Source organism: Chelonia mydas, chromosome 27 (genome assembly GCF_015237465.2).
Source record: "Chelonia mydas isolate rCheMyd1 chromosome 27, rCheMyd1.pri.v2, whole genome shotgun sequence".
NCBI classification, from domain to species: Eukaryota; Metazoa; Chordata; order Testudines; family Cheloniidae; genus Chelonia; species Chelonia mydas.
In genome coordinates, this window is record NC_057860.1 from 1,135,945 (window position 1) to 1,156,408 (window position 20,464).

General features: G+C 50.0%; 2 protein-coding genes across 3 annotated transcripts in view; one reads left to right on the forward strand and one right to left on the reverse strand.

Annotated features, from left to right (window-relative positions):
- Positions 1-795: 795 nt before the first annotated feature.
- CDK5R1 (cyclin dependent kinase 5 regulatory subunit 1) lies at positions 796-5,546 on the forward strand. Its single transcript, XM_037887149.2, has 2 exons — positions 796-923; positions 1,635-5,546. Exon 2 carries the CDS (start codon positions 1,665-1,667, stop codon positions 2,568-2,570), a length of 906 nt encoding a protein of 301 aa, XP_037743077.1. The 5' UTR covers positions 796-923; positions 1,635-1,664; the 3' UTR covers positions 2,571-5,546.
- A 990-nt stretch (positions 5,547-6,536) lies between these two features.
- The window catches only part of MYO1D (myosin ID), a 356,514-nt gene continuing 342,586 nt past the window's right edge, over positions 6,537-20,464 (reverse strand). For both annotated transcript variants that reach the window (XM_037887148.2, XM_043536697.1), the window contains exon 22: positions 6,537-9,562. In XM_037887148.2, the coding sequence (XP_037743076.1) occupies positions 9,406-9,562 (157 nt within the window). In that variant the 3' untranslated portion in view covers positions 6,537-9,405. The remainder of the gene's footprint in view (positions 9,563-20,464) is intronic.

Here is a 20,464-nt window from a genome sequence, read left to right on the forward strand (position 1 = left end):
GCACCCTTTGCTGAGCACCCGCTGCGCCAGGGACGCAGGAGCCCCCTGCCCGTTGGGTGCAGACGACGTGGAGCCACCCCAGCAATGAGGCGCCCCCCCCCCCGCCCTCCCCCATGGTGCAGGCTCAGAGCCTGTTCCAGGCCGTTTCCAGTGTCTCGCCCTGGGGGGCTAGAGGGGGGGAGCTGGGCCGGGGCTTTCACCCAAGGGCCCCCTCGCTGCCCAGGGCCTGGCGGGCGCCCTGCGGCCCTTGGGGACACAAACCCCCAGCAGGCGGCCAGCAGCTAGCTCCCCCCCCCCACCCCCCGAAACCGGCCCCCCAGTGTACAGGAGCAAAGCCAGGGGCTGAACCTCCCCCCCCCCCGCCCCGCAGCTGGTCACCTCGCCCTGCCGGGCCCTGACCGGCCTCCTCCTGCAGCTGCCCCCGCCGGGCCGGCCGCACCCTCCCCCGCCCGCTCCCTGCCGCCCACGGGCGCTGCTCGGCGGCTCCTCGGGGCAGGGGCCGACCCCCCCGGCCGGGCTCCGCGGGGGGGCGGGCGGCGGGCGGGGCCGGGGCGGGGCGGGGCCAGGCGCCGCGTGGGGCTGGCTCCGGCTCGCAGCCTCGGCCGGCGCGACACCGAGCGCAGCCGCCGCCGCCGGAGCGTCCCGCGGACACGGAGCCCAGCGGCCGCTGCTGCCGCGGGCGGGGCCGGGCCGGCGCGGGGGCCTGAGCTGCGGCGGGTCCGGCGGGGCCCCTCTGCGGGCGCCCCCGGCCCCGGGGCCCTGCGCCGCCGCCGGGGCCCGCTCGGCCGGGGCGCGGGGCGCGGGGCGGGAGCCGGAGCCGGCCCCGGGGCGGGCCTCGCGCTGCAGAACCTTGGACAGAAGCGGAGCCGCCGCCGGGTCGCGCAGGGCGGAGCTGAGCGCAGCGCCCCGGGCACCGGCCCCCGGTAGGCGGGGGGGCGGCGTGGGGGGGGGCGGGGGGCGCTGTGGGGGGGCGAGCGGAGGGGGGGATGACGGCTGGAGGAAGCCCTGGGGGGGCGGGGGTGAGTGCTTGGGGGGAGCTGGTGGGGGTGAGAGCTGGGGGTCGGGGATGACGGCCGGGGGGGGGGCTCCGGGGGGCGGGGATGACGGCCGGGGGGGCGCTGGGGGGTGGGGATGACGGCCCGGGGAGCTGGTGGGGGTGAGAGCTGGGGGGTCGGGGGCGAGGGCCCGGGATGACGGCCGGGACGGGCTCTGGGGGGCGGGGATGACGGCCGGGGGGGCGCTGGGGATGACGGCTGGGGGGGGTCCGGGGGGGCGCCGGGGGGCGGGGATGACGGCCGGGGGGGTCCTGGGGGGGCGCTGGGGATGACGGCTGGGGGGCGCTGGGGATGACGGCCGGGGGGGTCCTGGGGGGGGCTCCGGGGGGGCGCTGGGGATGACGGCCGGGGGGGCTCCGGGGGGGTCCTGGGGGGGCGCTGGGGATGACGGCCGGGGGGGCGCTAGGGGGGCGCTGGGGATGACGGCCGGGGGGGTCCTGGGGGGGCGCTGGGGATGACGGCCGGGGGGGCTCCGGGGGGGCGCTGGGGATGACGGCCGGGGGGCGCCGGGGGGGCGCGGCGGAGCGGGAGGGGAGGCTGTGGCGCCGCGGACCCACCGGCGTTGTGTCCCCGCTGCAGGGCCGGAGGCGGCGGGCGCCCGGCGGCGCCATGGGCACGGTGCTGTCGCTGTCCCCGAGCTACCGCAAGGCGCCGCTGTGCGAGGACGGCGCGGCCGGGCTGGGGCCCTACAGCGCGGCGCCCGGCGGCCGGAGCGCCAAGGAGCGCGGCCTGCGGCGCCACCCGATCCTGGCCGCGCTGCCCTGGAAGCGCATCGCCGCCGTCTCGGCCAAGAAGAAGAAGCACTCGCAGAAGGTGCAGCCCGGCGGCTGCCCGAGCAGCGTCGCCCACCTCAACAGCGAGAACCTGAAGAAGTCGCTGTCCTGCGCCAACCTCGCCGGCTTCGCGCCGCCCGCGGCCCCGCCCGCGGCCCCGCCGCTCTCCGCGGCCAAGAGCGCAGCGCCCGCCGGGCGCAAGGCGCCGCCCAACCCCGGCGCCGCCGGCACCCCGCGGCGGGTCATCGTCCAGGCCTCCACCGGCGAGCTGCTGCGCTGCCTGGGCGACTTCCTCTGCCGCCGCTGCTACCGCCTGAAGCACCTGTCGCCCACGGACCCCGTGCTGTGGCTGCGCAGCGTGGACCGGGCGCTGCTCCTGCAGGGCTGGCAGGACCAGGGCTTCATCACCCCGGCCAACGTGGTCTTCCTCTACATGCTGTGCAGGGACGTCATCGCCGCCGAGGTGGCCACCGACCACGACCTGCAGGCCAGCTTGCTGACCTGCCTGTACCTCTCCTACTCCTACATGGGCAACGAGATCTCCTACCCGCTCAAGCCCTTCCTGGTGGAGAGCTGCAAGGAGGCCTTTTGGGACCGCTGCCTCTCCATCATCAACCTCATGAGCCCCAAGATGCTGCAGATCAACGCGGACCCGCACTACTTCACCCAGGTGTTTGCTGACCTGAAGAACGAGTGCAGCCAGGAGGAGAAGAGCCGGCTCCTCATCGGGCTGGACCGGTGAGCACCCCCCGCCGCTGGGACTGGGGCACCTTTCTGGTGCTTTGATTTGTCAGACGCAGGTGGAGGTTGGGTGGACCTTGGAAAGGGCAGCGGAGCCCCCAGCTGGCAGCACTGACCTTGGAACAGTAGCCGCCTGGCTTGGCCTCCAGCAGTGCTGCAGCCACGGGGGCGGGTTTGAAGCTGTTGTTGTAGCCAGTGTCTGTTCGGTTTCTGTAACTGCCTGGAGATCCATTGCTCCCTCCACTTCCTGGGCCGTCGCACCGAGTGCTCAGTGGGAGCTTGGCTGTCCTTTTGCCCAGACAGTATCTGCCGGAGGGATTGTCCACGCAGAAGTCTTCACACTTGTGAGCAGGCGGCTTCAAGAAATGACTTGAAGGAAATGCTGGCCTTTACTTTCTTGAAGGGCCTGGTGGTGTGGGAATGGGGTAATTCAGTGGAGTCTTGAGCATCTGGCATTTCACAAAGGGATCCAATGCTTTAAAGCTGGCGGGGGTTCAGAGCAGCACAAAACTTAAGAAAATTAACCTTAAAAACAATCAGTATCAAACTCCAAAAGGGACTTATTGCATGTAACATGTAGTTAGCTGGGAAGGCGAGGGGGGGAGAGGTGGAATCGCACACACCTTTGACTCTGCATTGGTGGCTCACATGTTTAATTCTCAAAATTCCCAGATTTGGGAAAGCCCAACTTTGAGCAGGCAAAACAGTTCCTCACAGGCATAGAAGTATCATTCGTGATCAATGCTGCAGCCTGTGGTCTAAGGCGAGTTTGGAATGCTGTCTCACCAGTCAAGGCACCCAAGAGGTGAGGTGGCCAGGTTGGGATTGGTGTGAGACCACACTGTGGCTACTTGGCTATTGTTTTGGTTTGCGACGGCAAATAATTCTGTGCTAGTCAGTAACATGACTGTCTGCAGCCCACCCTGGTCCTGTCACGAGGGGTGGACATTACTCTGTTCGTATTTTCTGAACTGCAGCAGTAGTGGTCTGTACTGATGTGTCTTACTGTGGGGTTTAATGGCACTATCAGTTGCTTTCCCTAGCCTACCGGATCACGCTGTGTGGAACGGGGCCTATTTAGCATTCTGCCCACTGCAGCTGCCATCATGGCCAACCTCTGATGTCAGCGTGCGGGTACAGTGTGTTTATTGAAACGTAGGGGGAAAAGAGGTTGTTAAAATAATTTCAGAAAGAAAAAGCTCATCACCAAGTGGGCAGAAGGGACTGGGCCTTACAGCCTACACTAGAAATATTAATGCATCTTTCCTTGGCTTAGCATGCTACTGATTGAGTTTGATGATGTCATTTAAAAGACCAAGGTCCCTGGTTCTAGATGCTAACACGCACGTTAATGCTACTGAAAAGTGAATTCACTTTTGGGTTGACGCTCACAGGTAATATTATCCTCTGACTTTAGAGCTTCCTACAGTGCCAGATGTTGAGGAAAACCAAGACTAGGGTTTCATTGCATGTAATATGGCTGCAGACACAGACTCGTTAGAAATCTCTATCTGCTTCTTCAAATCCAACAGTAGGTTTAAGGATGCTGGCATTCTGGCGAGGGGCGGGGGGGGGGGAGAAGAGGGTGGGCTTTGTATTTAACTGGGTTAGAACAGATTGTGTTTGCTTCTCAAATTAGCATCAAGCACATTTTGAAATGCAGAGGAACAAAGCTGTGAAATTAAAGGTCTGGATTTGAGAGGAGCTGGTCTTGCAATAGTGAAGGCTGCTGGACTTGCAAATGAAGGGAGAGCTTGCATCACCTCTAAAGCTAGGCCGAAATCTGAGCCATTAAGAAACACCGACCACAAGCTAACACTTCTTCAGACAGAGCTGGAAAGAAAGGAAACCTGCAGCCACTTGATCAGTGATGGGTGGGAGGGGAAAGGAAGATCTATTAGCAAAAGCAGGGGGAAAAATAAATTCTCCTCTTGGTCTTTGTACATATTTGTCTCAGCTCCCTCCATTGCAGAGTTGCTGTTCTAAATGGATGGTGTAAAATGTGGCAATGTGATGTCACCTTGTTCCTAAGGTGGACTGAACAGGTCAGATCCTATACGTCTCTTGAGGCATTGAATAACTGACTGGATTCCAGCTTTGTGTCTGGGAGAGGCGTTTTCTTCTCTCTCCTCCCTCCCCCCCTCTATTTATTTTGAAAAGAGATTCAAGTTTTGTGAGTGGTTCTGGATTAAGGGAAATAAATGCTACTGTATCATGACATCAATGTGAAATGTATTGTTCCCATTGTGCACTGATCATAAGTATTGTGTTAAGGATCAACTGATATACTTGAGTGTGCAAGCAATGAAATACATTTACATGCTGCTATAAAGAAAACTTTTAGAACAAAAAAATACTAAACTTACAAAAAACCCTTCTTTATTCTTTCATCATTGCTTTGACAGTGATATTGTGCATGCAAACAGAAGCATTGTGTGTCTTCAGCAAACAAAAACAATCTTACAACTGATGGCTGTAAAAATTACACTCATGCACAAAAACAAACAAAAAAACCCCCCACAACACAAAACTAGTTCAGTATTTGAGTTGGCATTTTCTCATCGGAGCTGGGGATTGATAGGTTCTTCTTACTGTGCACAGTTCTTAGGTTAGTTCTGTTCCAACAGTTGTTAAAATTGCAAATGAAAACAAGGAAACAATGTGCCATTTTTTCACTTGAAATTCTTCATAGATGTACATTTGAAACTGCTAATGATACATGTATCTGTATGTTGGTTTTTTTAGTGCAATCTCTTCTGTAGATCTTTGTTGACCAAACTGGTGGGTATAGTTACTTATTAATTTATATTTGTCTCATTCTGTATGTATGTGCGCAGTGTGTTTGTAAGTACGTGTGGTTTATAATCTGACAGACTGTCATAAAGCTCAGTGTGCCTGTAATTTAGCCCCCTTCCCTTATTTTTATTTATTTTTGTACTGTGCTGATTAAATAAAATGCACTGACCATCCATTACATTGAAGCCTTTTGTAGCAGTCTTTTGTGCAGCAGCCCATGTGTGTAAGACACCTTTCACAAACGATTCATGCTATTGGAAAATAATTGGATTTGCCTTAACGAAAGAGGGCTTAACACATTTGCCGTGCTAGAATCTTAATCATGTTAAAGTCACTGGGTTCATGGCTTTGCTGGTGGTTGTCGCACAATCTCCTGTGAAGTGAGGAGACTAGAGAGCGCTGTCTTTTGAAGGAAATTAGCCAGACAGGCAGAGGAGAGACATGGCTTTCCTGACGCGGCCCATCAGAAGCCAGGCAAGGATGCCTGCCTCCCTGTACACGTGCATAGGGGGAGTAAACAAGGATAAGGACTGTACGGGTCAGAGGCTGAGGAATGTCCTGAATCATACGGCAAGGCTGTCGCGCTCATCCGGCTGTCCTCCTGCAAATGCACTTTGGGTCTCTGGTCTCGGTAGTCGCACAGTATGAGAAAGCAAGAGGCTGAATTTGTTTGGCCTCTCAGATTCAGTTTAATTAGGGCAAGTCACTGATAGAAATCCTCCCGTTTCCTGTTTTGCGTGATGGTCTCAGACAATGGCAGTTTGTCGAGGGGTGCTCTGGCTGGGTTATTCCCCTCATTTGTCACCTAAATTCAGATAAACCCCAATGAGCAGCAGATGTTGAGAAAGTGGTAAAGAAATGAGCAAGACGGGAAATTAAAACCTCATTTCAGTCCCTAGCTCCACCGAGGCCTGTTTAACAAAACAGCTTCTGTATCATCAAGCCCTATACTAAGGACTCCAGGGCACCCCCCGGAGCAGTGTTCAGCATTTTAACTTAACCAAAGGTCCCACCCAACTGTGCAGGAAACACAGGGAGCTCTGACGGCAGTATGTGAAACATCACTCTTCTTCAATAAACTTTTCAGGGAAAACCCTGCAGAAAAACAAATGCTTATCTCCAGTGTGACTTTTATCTCCACTATAAGAAAGGGAGACCAGAAATATCAGGGTGCAACTAATAGTGTTTTTATTTATTACTTTGAATTATGTAAACAAAAACCCCCAATTTCATAATAGCAGGGCTTTTCCCTTTAATATCTTACAGTATCAACTACTTAAAAAAGGGTCATTGCATTATTGCCCCAGGCTTAAAATCAGAATACAATTTAGAAATAATTAATTTATGGGAAAAACAGGGTTATATATATAAACCAGACCAGGCACAAATAATGTATTTCATTTAATAAAGACACATACTTCATCACATACAATATCCCCACCTTGCACTGTTTGAGATTTCCTAAAAACATCCATCATGATTCTATACAACCATTTCGTCGGAGGGATACTGTACGAAAGTGCTAATTAAAACTCTTCCCACTAAGGTGGCTACTACACTAGTGATACTGGGGAGGCACTTGGGCAATTACATAAAAAAGCAAAAAGTGCAAATGGAAAGGCACAGCGGCTGGGGGGGCGGGCTCCCCTTTTCTTCTTCTGCTTTATAGGGATTAGTGACAAATCAAATCTTCCTTCCTAGCACAAATTACAAGACAGCTTGAGAACTGGCATTCTGCTGAGGAGCTGCAAAAGCCAGGGAATAAGCAGAATGAGAGGTAAAGGCCCCTTATTGATAACCTATCTGCGCGTGCGTATGCACACCCACCCACCACGTGTAGCAGCAATTGCTTGGCTGGGTAGTCGCTTCCACGCTCCTTATTGCTCTCAGGGTTTTAGGCCCTGGTAAAGCAGCCGCCAACAGTTAACCTGCATTGGCCAACAGCCATAATTGTGTCTTCCCAAAGGATCGGGGGGAATCCGAAAAGGCCATGAGAGTCCCAGGCTGCAGGATCTTTCCTTGCCATCCAGTACAGCAAACAATGAGAGTGAGCAGGTGACAGGGTGGCTTTGGAGACTCCTGCTCCTTAATGACACTGGGCTGCTCTCGGTGGGTCCTGGCTAGAGGCCACGCACTGCAATTGTGCGATGTACATCAGGGGAAGGGACAGAGCAGCCATAGGAAGGGGCTATGCCACACGGACTCTGGCAAACACAAAACGGGAAATTAAGCTTGTCCTAATTAAACACAGCTCTGTAGCTTCTCTCCTCTATTCCAGATACCAATTAACCTCAGAGTCTCCCTAGCAGTGGCTGGGCAGAGACACTGTTGTGACCCACATACCCTCCCCTCTGTCCATAGGGTGGCTTTGTATTCACTATGGAGCTGGATTGCTACCATGCCCTTGAATAGGGGAAGTGCCTCTTCAGGCCCCTCCCCCCTGCTTTTTTTGGGCTGCTAAAACATATAGATCTGAGAGCTAAACAACTGCTACAATGAGGCCAGGGACTGGAGGTCCCTAAGATGGGCTCATTGGGACAGTTCCCCCAGGAAGGCCTTGTACAGCATGGAAGACTGGAATCCTGACCTGACCAGCAGTGCCAGAATTGAAGAGCTATCGTTGCAATAGCCCCATAATGTCCCTGTCTCCCCCATTAAAGTACCACGGTAGAAGCCTGACATACCATCCACTGACATTAAATAAAAAGCTGGTTAGTAATTCTGGAGGGGACAATGGAGAGATGGTAAAGACTGCACTTTATTGAACCCAGTGCCCTATTACCAGCCTGGAGCACGGAACACAAGGGTACGGTGGCCAGACACATGCAGGCTACGCACCAGCTGCGAAGTATGATGCTAACAGAAAGGCCAGAGAGAGGAACAGAGGGGGCTCCACTGGCTTGTGCTGAAGGTGTCCAATGCATGGCTAAGGAGGGTTTCTATTCAGCTGCGGAAGAGGAAGTCTCTCCATTTAAGAACAGGGTTTGTGGATTTCCCTCTATGCTTGGACGGACTTGCCCAGAGTTAGTGTACACACAGTGCAAGACTTGGGAGCTGTGGGCTGGGTCTCCTCAGACTCACCGCTCCAATGTTTCCAGGGCCTCTGCGCAGACTCTGGGAAAGAAACCCAACCTTAACCTTAACCTTAACCCAACCGGGCAGAGCGCTCAGCTGCACTGCACCATGTTGCTGGGGCTGAGAAACCACATGGGTCATGCAAGGAGAATGCAGTGTGGGAATCCAGAGGGTTTAGGAAGCAGTTACCACTTAGGAAAGACAACAGCTATGCTCTATACAGCAAAGGCAGCTTAAAGCCCTCCGCACCTTTCATTCCACCTCCTTGATGCTAGCATAGCTTCCCCATGCCCTCCCTCCTCACAGGCCAATAGACTTCTTACAGGAAAAGCAGCAGGCTTATTTTAGAGATGCATTTATAGGTACCCGCAACGGTCACATGAGCACTGACGGAGAGGGGCTGGGAGGAGTGTGGGATCTGTGCCTTCCCTCAAGGGAATCCAGCCCTTTGCAAATATGGTTCCCTTCTTAAGGGAGATTTGGCCTTTCCAATTCAAGTCCTGTTACTGCTGGACTCCTTTTCCGAGCCCCAGTCTCTGGTCCCTCCAACAGAGGCTGCACAATGTTGTAAAACTGAGACATGGAGATACACGCAGAGGGGAATATGGGAGAGGGTTAGAAGAGTGAGGGGGAAGGGAGGAAGCCAGGTGTAGCAGTGCCCAGAAGGAAATGCTCTCGGCTGAATAGCTCAGAAGCAGTTTCCCGAGTCCAGGCCTGCTAAGCTGGGCACATCTGATTGGCTATTTTAAACTCTAGTAGATGTGGCAGAGAAACTTTCTCTTGTATTTGGGCTGGATAAACCTCTAGCTTTAGAGACCTGTTTAGGTGCATGACTGCAAGTCACAGCTAAGCATTTCTAAATTAATTCGCTTGGAAAGTTCAAGGCACAGGGAGGGCAACCGAAGCCCGGGTCTGTCTCCTTTCCCATGCTCCTTTCAAGGCTCTCTGCTCTAGTGGAGGGGATGCTAATTTCCTGGCACACAGAGGACGAAACCTGAACGATTCTTGGTGAAGTCTGGCTGTGTCTGGTTGATCCTGGTTTCCACAGAGACTGTGCATTTCCTGCCATGCATGCTGCACTGGACTGGATTGGTAACACTGACTTGCAGATGGCGTTTCTCACTGTTGGGCAAAAAGAAAACAAGCGCATTAAGAGATGGAACCAGAAACTGACTAGATTACCTGCTGAAGAGCCTTTGCCGGGACTATCGTGTAGTTACATGATTAGCAACAAGCTTCCTTGACTTGTTAGCTCCTCTGTCACCATGTCCAATGCAGACCTGTGCAGGCCACCTCAGCAGCAGCTTTGAGGCCCCTAATCAGAACAGCCATGGAAAACAACAGCTAGTCACTTCCTTTTCGCTCGATTCTATCAGAGCAGACAGTGGCCTGACCCATTAATCAGAGCACAGAGCTGATCTACACCGTTCTAATCTGAGAATGGTTCCCTTGGGGGTGCAGCAAGTCCCCCTATACCTATCCCATTTTACTTCTAATTTAACTCTCACTCAGATCTCACCTGTTTGCATGGAACACTCCAGATATTTGTATATAGAAAAAAGGAAGAGCTCTCAGGAAAAAACCCTGCCAGGAACATCACAGGGTTCTCCCACCATGTCATGCCTGTTCAGGGGATCATGCTGAGCTGGTCTCAGTCCAGTCCAGACAAGAGTCTGCAGTACAAAAATCACCAGCACTATCAGTATCCCCTTTGTTGCGGGATTTAGCAGAGAGGCCAAGAATGAACCAGAGATAGGAAAATTATGGCATACTGGTTAGAGCACAGGGCAGGGACTCAGGCGACTTGGGGTCTATTCCTGGCTTTGTCACTGGCCTGCCAATGACCTTGGGCAAGTCACTTCACTGCTCCATGCCTCAGTTTCCCTATCTGTAAAACAGGAATAATGATATGAACCTCATTCGTAAAGTGCTTTGAGATCTATGGATAAAGGCACTAGAAAACCAAGGGATTATTACCGCCTGTGAATTTTCTTTCTGGTACTCTGCATGCCCAACATGTGAGGTGTGCCCCTTCTTCCCGGGGCATGGAGGCAGACCAATAGATTTTGGCTGCATTTAGGCACCAGAACCACCCCTTCCTGGAATTCGCCAGCATTCTCTGCCCCATAAGCCATGCAGGAGCCCAGACCACCCGCTCCTGGATATCACCAGATCACTAGCTTCCAAAGCTGACAATGTTTTACCTAGAAAGGTGAGCATGCAACCACCGAGTAGAGATATTTGTCACAGAACGTTGGGGATACAAGAACTCTCCCAGCTTTTTAATTCTAAACTCTGCATTGATGTAAAAGACCATTCAGTACAGAAGTAAGTATTAAGACTCCAACGCAAAAAATGCTCCCTGGACAGGGAGGACAGACTATTGGGCATGAAGACCAAGTTCTCTCTCCCGTCCCCTCTGTGCCGGGTGGTCAGAGCTGTGGGATATACAAAGCAGTCTGTACGTGTGGGAGGAGAATCCCAACCACATCCAAAAGGAGGAGACCCTGCCTGCTGTTAATGCAGCACATTCTGCAGCGCCCTGGTGTTGCTCCTCCCATGCTTTGTCCATGTGTGGCTCAAGGCCCACATCGCTGCCTTACAGGAACTCAGTGCTTCTCCCGTGCAAGGTGCCTGATCCCCTTGGAGAGTGGTGGATCTGCCTGAGGTCTCACAGGCCCCTGCAATGCTTTTATCCCCGTTGCTCGATGCACAGACCCACAGGATATGCTGTGCCTCCATTTATTTTTTTGCAGGGGACAGCCCCCATTGGCCTTGCTACTCTGAGACTGGGGCTCTGGCTTCACCACCTCTTTGTCACTGTGCTTCTCCAGTGGGGCGAAATGAGTGTAGAGGCTTCTTGGAGACCATGGGAGCCATACAACCAGCAGAGGTTTGCTGCAACTCAGGCTTGTGCTCTGGGATCTTGTCTCTGCGAAGAACCTTTCAGACGGCTTGTGGGGCAAAAGGCCCAGAATGAGAAAGCTGCATGTTTGGAGGGACTTGGGGGAACAGAGTCTGGATCCCATGACATTTTTCAAAGTGACAGTCTGCTCACCTGCTTCCCTTGAGGTGGGTGGCTCTGCTGGAGCTTAGAGGCTGCTCCGCCCATGTCAGGAGTGCAGAGCGCTGCCCCCACTGCTGGTGGTCATGCCCTGGCTGTGGCACTGATGGTGGCCTGGCTGGGACATGGTAGTTACAGGCGGCTTGGTGAGAGTGACGAGCTAGCCTGATGGCACACAGCCCCAGCTAAATTTATACATTCTTTGCTTTCTCCCTCCTCCACCCAGACTCTGGGCTAGGTTGGAGCTGGAGTCAGCCCCCAGCCCTGGAGACTGGTGTCCTCTCTGGTTCTGACACTAGAGAACCTCACTGGAACTTTGGGGGGCAAGGCCGCCACTTGAGGGAGGTCTGAACCAGTTTTGAACACTAACCCCGTATATCCTGGTTGGATGAAATTTCCTTCTGGTGGGAAAGGAGAAGCTTTGGGAGGGACCTCATGGATGTGGGCCCATTGCAGAGTGTCCTGCTTGCCCAGGAGCTGAGTTAAGGCCTGAAGGGAGAATTCCTGATGAATCACCCAAAAAGACTTGTTGCTTTCTGTTCTCTGAAATGAAGTCCTTGACCTGACCAATGTCTAGGATCGCTCCCAGGTGGGGAAGGTGCTGATATGGCTAAGGATGACTCTTCTCTATGCTGATCAGGACCTACCCTCTTTCACTGTCTTCAATGCCCAGTGGTGTGAAGTGGTGAGCTCGCTCACACACCAGAGAATCTTGGAAGCCTCCCTATGTTGGGAGATTGTTTTGGATGTAGGACATCTGATATCAAGTGGGGACCTCTGGCTGGAAAGCCTTCCAGAAGAGCCCTATCTGTAGTTCCAGGGCTTGCTGAAATCAGACCACCTACCTCTTCCAGGTTTGCAATCTCTTTGCTGCTCTCTGTAGGACAGACAGCCTCGAAAGGAGGAGTTAAAACCAAAGGAGGGCTTTTGTAATTCTTCCTGGGCTGATCTTAAGGAAGACATCTCTTCGCTTTCTCCACTCCTGTCCCCAGTACGGAGGGGAGAGTTGTGTGCCTGACCCAGCAGTTCAGCGAGGACCGGGCCCTCTCAGTGGCCAAGGATGCTGCCCTCCTCCTTCGCAGGGCGGCAGGGGGACCGAGCATGCCGGCGCTGTGCCTGAGGAGCTCCAGCCTGTGGAGCACGCTGTGCCATGGAGCACTGCACCACGTGGCTCTGGCTGGAACGTGCAGGAGCAAGAAGGGCAGCTGCAGCAATTCTTCCTGTCCCCTCAGCCATCGCCCAAGTGGGGGAAGTGGATGAAGGTGTCGGAAGGAGCTGGCCCTAAAAAGACCCCGGAATATCAGCCTTAAAAACCAGTTGCTCCTATTCCCATGCAGGCAAGTTTTCCAATTGATTTGAAGGGTTTAAAAAGACTCCCCGAAGCCCTGACACAAGCAGAGTCCCTTGGTCTGCTCCTGGCAAAGACTGCAGCGGGACAGAATTCCAGGAAGGGGTGGTTCTGGCCCCTGCCCACAGCCAGCATCTAGTTATCAGCCTCCACAGTCTGTGCCAGGAGCACACCAAGGGGCTCTGCTTGAGACAGGGCCTTGGGGAGCCGATACTGAGTGGGTTGCAGGGGAGGTTGCCTGCAAGGATTGTCCATTAGTTCCCCTGAGCGTGTCACTTTTTTATTGAAGTACAGTTTGGGAGAAAATAGAAAAAACAAGTACAAGTTTTTAAAAAAATCAGAGATATTAACATGTCAAATGACTAGAACTGATCATCACTGAATCCTGCCTTTATACACTGAGCACCCACCCATGCACCGGACAAATGATACATCAAACAGGGCACTGCCTGAGATCCTGAAGGATGAGAGATCTGGATTCATTCTGTGTGACATCATTGCACATGTCACTTTTGGCCTTAAAACCTATGAATCTAAGAAACTGATTGGTCTGACCTCCAGTATAACGCAGCCCAGAGAATTTCACCTCGTGATTCCTGCAGTGATTCTGTTTGAGTCAGCGTGTCCAATCTTCATTTAAAGACTTCTAGTGACAGAGAATCCACCAAACCCGTGAGAAGTGGTTTCAATGGTTACTAAGCCTCACTTAAAACCTTCTGCCTTGTTTCTAGCCATTGGCAATTGTTAGGCTTTTGTCTGCTAGACTAAAAAGTCCTAACCTAGGCTATTAACCCCTTTGCTGCCACAACTTCTGTTCAAAGAAGATTTCCCCAGTGCACCTGAAAGAGCACCTTGTCCCAGGAACCGCATGAGTTAGAGCGCACCCATGTGATTAACATGTGAATGACTTTTAAAAAAATATACAGTCATTCTATTTAGGGGAGTCGCATTAGCAGGACAACTGGAAGCAGCACGCAAACGGGTATTTAATACTTATTTAGTCGTGACTCAGGGAGAAGCAGCTGACGTCCCTACTTAATTTGCTATTTTTACCATGGCTTAGCAGAACTAGCTGTGCACAGGGAAAAGCCAATCAGAGGTTCCAACAGACTCTCGCCAACATGCGCGGGGAAGGTGGGTGTAACAGGAAGCAGTTGTAGAAAAGGAGAAGGGCTCCTGACTTTCATTCTCCTCAGCCGTATTCCTCAAAGCAGTAGGGTAAGACAGGCTATTAACAGCTATCAGATACCTTGGCCTCTAACTCTGTGGACCCTCATGGAGGAGCAACCCACCCCAAATGGGGTAGAAGGACTCTCATTAGCCCTCCTCTCCACGGGAAAGGAAGGATGATTTTGTGAACAGGGCTCCAGGCCTGAGAGTCAGAAGACCTGGGTTCTATTCCAAGCTCCATCAGAATTCCTGCATGACCTTCAGAAAGAGACTTAGCCATCCCGTGCCTCACTTTCCTCTATGGAAAATGGGGATAATGACACTTATCTCAGAGGGGTACCGTGAGGCTAAACTAACAGCTGTTCATATAACATGTTGCTCTGCTTGGATGAGAGAAATCAGAGAAGCATACTCGAGACAGATTCCTGTGGAGCGCTCGAAGCAGCTGGTTTTGGGTTTTTTTTGCAGCCCAGTAAATTTTTCCCTCCCAGGGATCCAATCTGCTCCACTCCCTACAATAGCAGTCCCCATGAAATAGTGTTTCCAGCCTTTCCAACTGGCTTCATACAAATGCTTTCAGATCAATATAACCTCCTGGTGATGATCACGAATCCTCAGTACTTTGGCTGGTATTGTATGGTCAGAAGAGACTGCAGGCTTTTCCAGGAGACGTGTGTCGGGAGGAGTCAGCCAAAGCATCCACTTTTGTGAGTCCAAAGAAGGACTGTCCAACCCCATCCTCAGCCTCCCTGCTGGGCAAAGCAGCCCTGAGAATCCCCCTAAAGCAGTATGAACAGGTCAGTGTGCCAATGCACCAAGGCTCTCAGATAATACTCCAGTCGTCTGTCAATATGCTGACGAGGAAGAGGGTGAAAGAAATGTCAACTTGGTTTTCATTCCATCAATCAAAGCAGCATCACACCTGTTATGGCAGTGGCAGAAAGGGGAGATGACAGATGCTAGTAGCCCTGAGGTAAGATGGTATATTCACGGACTTGAAAGGCAGAAAACAGCTGTCTGCTTTAGCCAAAAAACCAAAGCATCTTCCAGAGCCCATTGGTACAACTCGAGTTTATCAGCATGCATGTTATTGACTGATCTAAATACTGCATACTAGGGCACGGGGGAAGGTAAATCCACTATTCCCCAGTCTCCTGCAGGCTCTCAAAAAGAGAGGAGAGACTGAAATGGAGATCCGCTGTAAGACTTTAGTGCGTACGGGTGGACAATGCGATTTCACAGGCTAATGCAACACCTAATGAAAATACCCTTTGGGGTGGCTGGTGTTTGGCAGGTCAGATTGAGCTAGGACACAGATGTTATCCAGGCTAGTGAAAGGTCTCACTTCCACAGTCATTCTCTGGCTAATGGATTAGTCAGTCCTTCAAATAGGAAAGCCTAACTCTAAGCCCCATGCTTCATTTCTCCCAGCCTTCCATAGTAATAAAATAATTCACACATGAAAAGCTCCAGTAAGACGGAAGAGAACTCACACTAGTAAAGCTCAAATTTACAGTCTGGCAATACAGAGGTGAGGTCATAACCCTGTCTCAAAGTCCATCCTCATTTCAGTTCTTACATGTTGGCAGCATTTTCAGTGATTGAGGAATGCTCCTGAATTTGTTCATTATTTAAAAAAATAATTCATCTAGACCATAGACAAGTTTTAGAAACAACTGTGCTTAATAAAATTCCCTTGTGTTCTCTAGTGCTATCCAAGGACTTGGAAGTGCTTTATAACTATCCCACTCCACCGGGGGGAAAACAGATGCAACATAGAGAAGTCAAGCACCCTGCCCAAGCTCACACAAGTCAGTGGCAGTGTCAAAAACTGAACCCGAGCCTCTTGACTCCAGTTGTGTGCCTTAATCACAGGATCCTTCTGTATCTTTGGCCAGTGAGAGAGCACAGAACTCATCTGGGGCTCAAACATTAGTTTACAATTGTAAAGTACTATATGGATGCTAATGCCATAGTCTCTGTTTCATTTGGTTCAAGTCAGGCCACTGGACTCAAATATATCACATATAATTACTGAAACCTAGTTTCTTAGTGAGAATGACTTCAAAGCTAATATCCTCTGCTCTAGGTAACTGAATTAACCTCTACTTTGTGTTCTCAAGGGGAACTGTAAAGCTGGCGCAACCCAAAAGCCGATTTAAAGGTACGCCTTTCATCAGAACCCACTTTCTGCCTTACATCCATCCTGCAACTGTTCTCCATTTCTACCACTCTCCATCCATGATCAGCTTGTGCCTGCAGAAAGCATGTACCCCAGAGGTCAGAGAGCAGGATAAGTGGCAGATTTCACAGCCATGAGTAGGCTGATCATTACTGTGCACTGATCTGCAAGGAAAAGATTGCTCCAAAGCACCTTCCTCTGGGTCACTATCCATTCCACAGGCCTCTTGGACAGTTTCTCCCTCAGATCCTACAATTTCTATACACCAAAAAGAAAAGGAGTACTTGTGGCACCTTAGAGACTAACCAATTTATTAACCTCTAAGGTGCCACAAGTACTCCTTTTCTTTTTGCGAATACAGACTAACACGGCTGTTACTCTGAAACCTTTCTATACACCGTGACTCCCTTACTAGGCCACACACTGTGACAAAAGTCTGTCCCAAAATATCTCCAAACACTGCTAGTAGAATTCTGCTCCACCTTTATGGAATTAGTTCTGGCTTTCAGCCAGCTCCTTGAGTGGCTAGTTAAGGCGGGTTTGGCCGTGTACCATGAGGTTTAACTCAAGTGTGGATGGAAGTAATACCATGGCATTTTCTTCGCCATGAGAAGACACTGCTGATGAGGAAGAAGTGAAGGATGCTGCTGCTGTGCATCTTTCACCTTTTGGGGAATAAAAACAATGTGGTTATTGGAGAATGTGAGGGGAATGCAATTCCCTGAAATCTGGGCATGAAGTAATCCTGCAGGAGTGTGAAGGAAGAAAGGGAGCTCTCATGGGCAACAGGGAACAAAACCAGCAACATTCCAGCCTTGGCAAGAAGACCACAAGATAAATTTTATCTTTGGAGTCAGATGAAGGTCTTGGTGTTTTGCGAAAACACTGAGGTCCTTCTGTATAATGGCAGACAGTATTTTTGGATAGAGACACTCTTTTTCGTCACATCTTGGCAGTACAAGTGACAGCTACTGATCTCGGCTGGTTGTGTGAGGGATTTCTTATTTCTATTTGGATTTAATGGCTCAGTGAACTCTGCAGGATTCAGTGACTTTTTCTGCATCTGCTCCAAACCATCATGGCATGCAAAGTGCCTTTATCAGATTACTTCCCTTCATCTTTGCACTAGCCTCTATTGCCTTGTGCTCATTAGAGAAACTAATGGCAAAGAGAGTCAATTGCTCTCTGGATGAAAGCACATATATGTAACATATGAGTAGTAGCTGTATGTTTATTTAAAGATCAGATTCTAAACTCAATGTGTGGTTGAGACTATAGCGTACAGAAAAGAGGTTTAAACTTCTTAGGCGCCTTGGAATATTTTGGGGAAGAGGGAGCCTACATGGAAGGGATGGGGCTCCATTTTAATGAAAGTGAAACCAGATCGCTAGCATGTGAAATTAAGGTTTTGACTGAGGGTTTAACCTGGGAGCTGGGCAGAAAACAGACATGAGCCAAAGAGCACATAAATCGGACAGAGATATCTGTCAACGATGTTAATAATACAAAGATATCCAATAAATGGTAGGAAACAAAACTGAGCAAGAGGAGGGGTAGGGAAAGATCAGATGAAATTTCTGTGTGAACAGCAGTGTCAGACTGAGTTAAATAAAAAGAGGAACATGATAAAATGAATGTGAGAAGCTTAAAAGCAAAAATAGGTGAACTAGAATGCCTGGCCATGAATGAGGCTCTTGATATAACAGGCATTATGGAAACATGGTGGAACAACAAAAAATAAACGAGCTATTGTAATTCCTGGCTATAAACTATACAGGAAGGACAGACTAGGCCACAGAGACAGGGGAACAGTGTGGTGTCTAAAAGATTCTATAGAATATAGCAAGATAAAAATTCTAAGTGGAGAAGATCACACAGCTGAATCCATATGGATACAAATTCCAAGCTGAAAGAATGTAAATATCCAAGTAGGACCATTCTACTGGCCTCCAGACAGAGAAAGAAATCGAGTGCACAATGCTCAGAGAGATACAAGAGGCAGCAAAGTCTAACAAAATAATAATAATGGGGAAAATTCAACTACCTGCCTTTAAGCTAATCAAAAAGCACAATGGGACAAAGTTTAGAGAAGCAATTCCTTGACACCTATAATTAGGTTCAATGATCTAGAGGAGAGGGAAGGTGTCAGAACATGATAGTGACACTGAACTTCAGAGAAGGAGAGTCCAATATAGTGAGGGAGCTAGTCAAAAAGGGCTCAAAGGCAAAAGTAAAGGAAGTAAAATCCTTAGATGTGGCATGAATGCTGCCTAAGGAACCAGAGTCTTAGAAGGCTGGCAAACCTCTGGACAAAAAGAGAACTTGGAAGGCAAGGAATGAGCCAGCCTGGCTTACTAAATAGCAAGGTTGGGAGGTTATTCAAATCAGAGTTCCTTCAAAATTCAAAAATGTTAACCCCAGGGAAGGAGATAAGAGCAGAAATACAGCAGGTGACATGCAAGAGGGAAATTGGGAGAGCCAAGACGGATTTCAAAGAGCAGATAGCTAAAGTATATCAGAAACAGGAAGCCTGCAAAAGAAGCCCTGGGCCTGCTGGATCACCAGCAGGGAGCAATTAAAGGAAGATAAGGACATTGCTGAGAAGCTAAAGGACATCTTTACAAAAGTCTTCACCACAGAGAATGTTGGGAGAGCCCTACACTAGACCTGCTCTTTTCTGGTAATAAAGATAAGCTGCTATCAGAGTTTGAGAGGTCAGAAGAGGAGGTTCTGGAACAACTGACTATTTAAAAAGCAATAAAAGTCACCAGGCCCAGATGGTCCATCCGAGAGTTCTAAAGAAGATTAAGTATGAGGTCACTGAGCTACTAGCAAAAATATGCACTATAATTAGAAACAGCTACTGTACCAGAGGACTTGAAAATAAAATATCATACCTGTATTTAAAATAGGCTCCAGGGGTGGTCCAAAAAATTACAGACCATGAAGCCTTATATATACACCTGGTAAATTGGTTGAAATCATAGTTAGAAAGTGGCATATTCAGACACCTAGAAGGTCATGATACGATAGGGTCTAATCGGTAAAATTTCTGCAAAGGAAAATACTGCCTCACTAAGTAATCAGACTTCTCTGAATGTATTAGCAAAGTAGAGGAAAAGGACAAGGGGATTGACATTTTAGACTTTGAAGAGTCCTTGGACAAGTTTCCACAAAAGAGGCTTGTAGTAATCATGGGAAGAGGGGCAAAGTATTGCCATGCATCAAAATCTGGCTAGGAGATGGGAAACAAAAACTAGGAATAAATGGCCAATTTTAATCATAGCGAATGGTAAACAGTGGGTGTCCCCCTTACAGGGTTCTAAGATAACTGTATCAACTTAGGAAAGAGACCTGGTCAAGGCTGTAGACAGCTCAGTTAAGACCTCTGCTCAATGTGCAGCTGCAATTAAAAAGCAAACAAAATGTTAGGAAACAATAGGAATAGGATTGAGAATAATATGGAAAATATTATGCTGTTGTATAAGTCAATAGTGCAGCCTTATCTGCAATATGGCATGCAGTACTGGAGGGGGTTCAGAGAATGGTGATGAGAATGATTCAGGGCATGGAAAAGCTTCCATATGAAGACAGAGTGAAAAGACTGGAATTGCATACCTTAGAAAGAAGTATGTATAAGAGAGGACATGCTGAAGTATATAAATAATAAATGGTCTAGAGAAGGTAGACTGGGAGCTTCTGTTCTCCCTGGCTCATAACACAAAAACAAAGGAACAAATATAAATATAGTGAAACTGAAAGGTGGAAAATTCAAAATTGAAACAAAAATACTTTTTTCAAACAGCATGCGAATAGACGGTGGAACTCTCTGTTATAGGATGTCATTAAGGTCAAAAACTTAGCAAAATTCGAAGGTGGACTGGGCAATTTTATGGATAACAAGAATATCCAGAGTTAATACAGTTAAAGCTAACAAAAAATTTGGAAGGGATATAAAACATCCTGCCTCAGAGCTAAAGTCAATCTCTAGCTATAAGGGTTAAGATGTGATTTTTTTTTTAAGGGGGGAGGGGGAGGGAATTGTCCCACATATGACTCCTGTGGGATTTCTTGCACCTTCAGAGACAGAATATTGGCTAGTCTGGCTAAAAGGAATTCCTGTGACAAAAACAAATTCACAAAGACACTGACTGTGACAATTTAACAGTGTCAGACCCATTTGAACAGATACAAGGAACTCATGGGAACTAGTGGTCTTTTGACACTGATTGTGATTTCTTGATGTGCAGTTTGTTATGT

Bases quoted from the DNA above. Each gene is read 5' to 3' on its own strand.
- CDK5R1 (XM_037887149.2), top strand. From the start codon at position 1,665: ATGGGCACGGTGCTGTCGCTGTCCCCGAGCTACCGCAAGGCGCCGCTG.